We start from the raw sequence: 6482 nt of genomic DNA, 5'->3' as shown, positions 1-6482 counted from the left end.
TGGCTCCTATGAAACATGCTCTGGGGAAAGGCCTGGCCAACACTTACCGGCCTGAGAGAAATGCAGGTCCTGGAACCCTGGATATCAAAGCTGCAAGTGGCTGTCCATGCACATGATAGGCAAAAGTCCAGAGAGGGTGGGTCAGCAGCCAGCGGTGCCCAGCCGGGCACAGGGGTGTGGAAGTCAGGGCTCCACACCTGCCTCAGGCTCTCTTCCCCCTGTTCCTTTGTACCCTTCACTTCTAAGCAGCCCCTTCCTGAAAAGTGCCTCCCACCTCCTGCTCAACCAAGACCAAATGCTAGAGCATCATTTTGTTGTTTATTACAAACACAAGTTTGCAGGTAAATAATTGAGAGTCTAAAAAAATACGTTAAAATAAATAATCAGAATCATCAAATTTCTTAGAGCAAATAAGTTATATACAGACAGGTGAAGCGGTGCAGGCCCTTCTCACCAAGAGTGTCCCGAGGGTATGAGTGGAGAATAAGGACACTGGAGAGGGAGGGCTGGACGGGACAGACCGGGGGCGGGGGGTGGGGGGCGGCCGGGACTTCAACCCTGGGAGGGCCTGTTCGGCCTCTGGGGCTGGCTGAGGTGTGAGTGCCCGCCACTGCACGTTGTTCCTGGTTCGCAGCCACCAGACAGGACACCTCCAGGTTAGCACATTCCGCATGCCATTCCGTTCTGCAGGGCCTTGGAACCGGAGCCAGTGTGGGAGGCCACGCTGCAGCCCGGGGCCTGATAGCTTTCCTGGTGTCACGGAGCTGCCTTGAGTGAGGCCCCCTCCCCAGGGCAAGGAGGCCAGAGCTTGTGCCTGCTCCAGCAGCTGGGTTTTCTGGCCTAGGAAACAGGTCGGAACCCAGCTCTGGGATGCCCCTCTCCTCCTGTATCCACACAGGCTTCCTTCCCAAAGTTCTCCCAGAGTCGAGAGCTATCTCTTCCTCTGCCTGGAGTGTGTAGGTCTGGTCTCCTTCGTCGTCTTCTGCTGTTGCCTAGCAAAGTGGATCTTGGTTGCAGAAATAACCCTGGAATGGAAAGAGGTCAATTGAGCATCTCTGGAGATACAGATCACTTGAGAGTTGCCTGTGAGAGGCATCGGTCATAGGGTCTGGATCCCTTATTCATGGCCAGGAGGTCAGAGGGTGGCCACAGCTGACCCTGAAAACAAGGTCTGAACATCAAGGAGAGGCCGGGGCAGTTTAGAAGTTTTTCTGCCCACGAGGAGCTTTGATAAAACTGATGTTCCACATCAAGAGCTACCAGGGTGACTGGACGGCCAAGAGCAGCCCGGTGGCCCTCCCCTGGTTGCCCTCTCCCCTCCACACCTCTGTCCCTGCAGCTCCTCAGGCTGATGGCCGTCCGCTCACTCCATACTCCATGTCCTAAAATTCCCATTCTTCAAGGTCCAGATCAAGGTGGTGCAATCCAGATATGTATGGATCCTAGCAGTCCTTTGAATCTGGCTGAGACCCTGGTGGGGACTCTGCCATCGTCTAGGTGGCCTCACTCTGGCTTAAGGCATTCTAGCCTGGGAACTGGGAGGCTGGTTCCCAGCTTTGGGAACTTGGGCAAGGGTCTCAACCTCTCTGAACCCCTTTCTTGGTCTGTAAAATAAACGCAGGCCTGAAATGGTGTGCGGCTGAGTACAGACTGGCAAAAACACTCTTTGCTGATTATAGAATGCCAACTACTTGCAAAGCCTTACCTTGAATTTTTTCATCTTAAGACATTTCCTGGGCTCCCCTAGTGGCTCAGATGATAAAGAATCTGCCTGCAATGTGGGAGACCTAGGTTTGATCCCTGGATCCGGGAAGATTCCCTGGAGAAGGGAATGGCTACCCACTCCAGTATTCTTGCCTGGAGAATTCCATGGACAGAGAAGTCTGGTGAGCTATAGCCCATGGGGTCGCGAAGAGTTGGATACGACTGAGTGACTAACACTTTCACTTTATTTATTTATTTTTTTTAAGACAGTTCCTCAGTATATCCTGGGTGCTGCCTTGCCCGTCATCCTGTCTTTTTGCCTATGTTTCCGCCTCCTCACAGAGATGTGGACCTTTGAGGGGCTAGGCTGCACCCCAGCACTGGGCAGCCCTGAGGAACCTTCAGGGACAAAAGTTGGGGATGGCTAAAACCTTCAGAGCTCCCATAGGGCCTGGGCTTTCTTGAGGCTCTTCATGTATGTCAACTGCTCTAACCTACCACGAGCCGATGCGATGGATAGCACCGCTGTCCCTGCCTCACAGACAGGAGCCAGAAGCACAGAGGTCAGTGAACAGACCAAGGTCACAAAGCTTGCTCGTGGCAGGGCTGGGACTTTCTAGCTCAGACGCTGCCCCTTCAGCCACCCTGCCACATGACTGGCTGTGGGTTTCTGTTCTTGAGTCAGTTTGGCTGGACAAACATTCATGGGCACCTCCCGGGTGCCAAGCCTTGAGATGAGCCATGCTGTAGCTACCAGGGCAGGGAGACAGGCCAGTCTGGGACCCGGGGAGAGAACAGTCTGGGTAGAGTCCGTTTGGACCCCAGCGTGTGGGAGATGCTTGATTCAGACACAGCTGGAATGAACACCTGGGGACCTTCCACAATTGCAAACCCTGAAACCCTCAATAAAAGTCCACTTCCAGGCCTGGTGGTAACAAAGAGTCTAGTGGTTAAGAACATAGGCTCTTAAGTCAGCCAGATGCCATAGCTTGCTGTGTGACCTTGGGTAAACACCTTCACCTCTCTGAGCTCCTATTGGTTGCCCCATAAGGACACAAGGTATCATATGGAGAATAAGGGAAATGTGCAAGGCATACAGAAGGCACTCAGTCGGTGTAGGCGCCCCTCACCTCAGCCGCTGAAGGAGCTCTCCCGCCGTGGCCCGAGTCTTGCTATCTTGGAACACAGCTGCAGGGGACCCGCTGACTGGGACTGCCACCGCCTCAGTCCTGAGTGAACATCATTAGGACCCAAGTGGGGGGCTGTCCAGGGCCCCAAGGCCACCTGGCTGCAGGCCCAACCCAGCCCCCCACCCCAACCCGCCCTCAGGAGCAGATCCATTTCCACCCTGTGCATCTGGCATCCTTCTTTTCCCAGGTGGGGTGGGGCCTGAGGAAAACTGAGCTACTGGGAATGCGTTCTCAGGCTCAGAAAGAGGCAGCGGGGTGGCTGGCCTTCCCAGAATCTAGCCACTTGCAGCCAAGCAGGGCCCTCGGCAGGGAAACAGGCAGGGCTGCAGCCACGGCTGGGGTCTCCAGGGAGGAGTTTCTCATGCACCGTCATGGGAACGGGAGGAAAGGGGAGCGTGACGTCACTGTTTGCTTTCCCAATGCTCCGTGTGGAGGGAGGAAGGTCCGGAGAGCTCAGAGACTGGCAAAGGCTTTGTGACATCTTGGGGATGGTGCCATGGCCTCCTAACTCGTTACTGCTTCTCCACTGAGAAAGCTCTAGAGTTCCCCGAGCCTCAGGTCCGAACCCAAAGCCCAGAGACTAAGGCAGAAGGCCCAGTTTTCTGTCTGACTAGCTGTGTGGCCTGATAGGACAAGTCCCGTTTCCTCTCTGAGCCTGTGCTGCCTCAGCCGTCATCTAGGGAGAATTCCTCCTGTTCAGGAGTGGGGACGCAATGCTTTCAGAAGCCCCCAGGGCTGGGGGTAGTGGCGGGGGCAATATTCAAGGGTGACTGGCTCCCTGCAGGAAGGGAGGCTGCCCCACAATCCAGGGCAGCCTCTGGACCCCCAGGACCCTGCTCCCCTCGCCCCCCTCCACCATTTAGCCACGTCTCTGCTGGCCTCCCGGACACCTTGGAGAAGGGAATGGCAATTCACTCCAGTATTCTTGCCTGGAGAATCCCATAGACAGAGGAGCCTGGCAGGCTACAGTCCGTGGGATCACAAAGAGTCGGACATGACTGGGTGACTAACACTACACTACTGCTGGCCTCCCAGACGCCCTGCCCTCCAGAGCAGGTCCAGGCCAGAAGTCACCTCTGGCCCCTTGCAGGCTGGGTGCCCACTTACCAGGGCCTTTGATGGCAGAAGGTGGCACAGGCGGGGTCCCTGGCACTGTAGCATTCACAGCGTCTTGGCAGAGAGCGGCGCCGGCGTCTTGGCGGGTTTCCCAGGCCGTAAGGAGCTGTCTGTCTGTGGGCGGGCCGCCAGCAAGGTAGTGGTGTAGGGTGGAGAGAGACAGAGAGAGGATTAGATAAACCAGGAGCACTGGCAAGCTGGGACTGTCCACACGGCACACTGGGACAGCCATCCATGCCGCCAGGGTGGCAGCAAAAGTAACCAGCTCCTGCCCTCAAGAATTCCCACTGCAGTTTCCTCCTTACGTGCCAGGGAGCCTCGGGCAAGACCCTTACCCTCTCTGGACCTCTTTCCCTCCCAACCCCCCCACCCCGGTTCTGCTCAGTAAGACTCTCAGCATGGGGAGGAGGGGTGGGAGCTGTCCTCCCTGCCCCTCTCCACTCCCAGGCAGCAATTTGAGCTGATGGAGTCAGGCTGGTCCCCCTGTTCTCAAAGAAGACCCCCAGCTAGTCTGGAAGGAAGGGAGAGAGTGCCCTCTCATAGAAATGAACACTCAAGCTCACAGCTAAGCTGCCTCCATCCCATCACCACTTGCCTGGAAGGGTGACACAAGTGTCTTTTGGAGTTTTGACTTTAAAATGGTGAGTGTGCCTGACCTGCACGTGTGCGTGTGTGTATACAGGCCTGTTAGATCGGCTGAGATCGATTTCAGTTTCAGTCTATCTGAGGCGGGCCAGGCGAAGGGCAGGGCCCTGTGGCTGGTCGGACCAGCACCTCGGACGCCCGAGCTAATTTTAGACGGTGTGGTTGAAGCTGCGGAGGCTCCAGGTAGACCCAGCACGCAGGGACTGGCAGGGTTCCCGCCCTGAGCCAGTGTTTGGATGCGGATTAGCTCCACACACGCTTACGTGCCGGGCTTCTCTTGTCTTTTGCAATTTGGAGAAGAAAAAAAAAAAATACAAACACACAGAGAAACTTCAACCTGAAGTATGCAGTGGCCCGGAGGCAGTGCGGGTGCAGACAGAACAGACAGCACTGGGACCCCACCCCAGCTCTGCCGGGTGACACGGGGCAGGTTTCTTGTCTGTCATTTGGGGACAGCAGCAGCCCCTGCTTCATCAGGGAGGATGGGGGTGCGTTCACGAGGTGATAACACACCAGCAGTGCTTGGCATAGGGCCTGGCACAATCAAGACATGGGTGCTGTCATTAATCATATTATTCTTGGAAGATTATGCAGAGGCAGCGTGGCAGAGCCGCTGTGCGCTCTGGCATCTGCAGTCCTAGGCTGGAGCCTCCTACCTACCACTTACTCCTTACTGTGTGACCTTGGGAAAGGCACCTAACTTCTCTGAGCCTCAGTACCCTGATCTGGAAAATGGAGCCAACACTTTCTGACCAGGCTTTTTGTCAGGATTCTCACGAGACAGCCCTCTGTCTTGCTCAGGCAGCCCCCATGTGGGAACTGAAGCAATAGCTGATTGCTATTGTTATTAGCCCGACTCCAAGGGAGAACTGCAGTGTGCTAGGGGTTCCCCAGCATGCCAGCATCCCCCACCCCTGCCCCCTGCAACCCCTCTTGGATCCCTCCAGTAGCTCACCCGGGAGTGTTCACCCAGATGATGTCCAGGTGGCAAAAGTAGACGCACTCCTTGTCGAGCCAGGAGCTGCAGGAGCAACGTCGAGTCCGCAGGTGGGAGCCTCGGGCCCGGGGCAAAGGCGCTGGTTGCTCTGGGGTGGGGGTGGTAGCGGCCTGGCTCTTGCCTGCATGCACAGGAGGGAGAGAAAAGTGGAGAGGTGGGTCAGGACGCCTGGCACAGCTGGGATGGGGGACCCGCCGGGCTCCTCCTCTCGCATAATTGAGGAAGTTGGCATTCTCAGGGCTCAGGAGCCCTGGGCCAGCCTGGGGAAGCCCCAGCAGCTCTGGGTTGGAAGGACCGGTGGCTGCCCTGGGACGGCAGCACCTCTGACAGCACAGCCTCCTGCAGCCCGCAAGCCGCCTGACTCCTGCCCCTGAAGGCTCCCTGGCTGGCTTGGAGGGCACGGAGCCCCAGCAGGAGACACAGACAAACAGCCTCGGGGCTGCTGCAGCTGCTGAGGCCGGGGGAGCTCACCTTCGTGCAGGGCCACAAGCAGGGCCAGAGCGATGGAGCACAAGGCGGTGGGCATGGCGACCATGGCGGTGAGGGAGCGCGCAGGCTGGGCTGGAGTGCGGAGTGTGCCTGTTGCCAGCGTCCTGCTGCCAAGCTGAGCGATAGCTCATTGCCTCGGTGCCCTGGCTGCCTCTTATAACGCCAGGCATGGCTCCGCCCCCTGCCCGTCCAGCCCTGCACCGGTGGGCAGGGAGCCAGGGACACCGCCTCCTCCCAGGGCGCCCGGCCCGCCCCAGCCTCTGCGGTAGGGAGGAGGGCAGGATGAGGGCGGAAAAAGGGGGGAGGATGCTCCCTCTGAGCCTGGAGCACCTCCTGGAGTC

The 6482-nt window shown here is 57.5% G+C and overlaps 1 protein-coding gene across 1 annotated transcript; it reads right to left on the bottom strand.

Moving 5' to 3' along the window:
• Window positions 1–299: 299 nt before the first annotated feature.
• On the bottom strand, window positions 300–6187 carry EDN2 (endothelin 2). Its single transcript, XM_020914776.2, has 5 exons — window positions 6124–6187; window positions 5611–5773; window positions 4002–4124; window positions 2835–2933; window positions 300–1025 (listed from the first exon to the last, which is right to left on the bottom strand). The coding sequence occupies exons 1-5, from the start codon at window positions 6185–6187 to the stop codon at window positions 932–934; spliced, it is 543 nt and encodes a 180-aa protein (XP_020770435.2). The 3' UTR covers window positions 300–931.
• Window positions 6188–6482: the final 295 nt, after the last annotated feature.

The sequence above is a fragment of the Odocoileus virginianus genome, chromosome 5 (assembly GCF_023699985.2).
Source record: "Odocoileus virginianus isolate 20LAN1187 ecotype Illinois chromosome 5, Ovbor_1.2, whole genome shotgun sequence".
In the NCBI taxonomy this organism is placed as follows: Eukaryota; Metazoa; Chordata; class Mammalia; order Artiodactyla; family Cervidae; genus Odocoileus; species Odocoileus virginianus.
The sequence above is the reverse complement of the archived record's forward strand: the minus strand, read 5'-3'. Positions and strand labels throughout refer to the sequence as shown.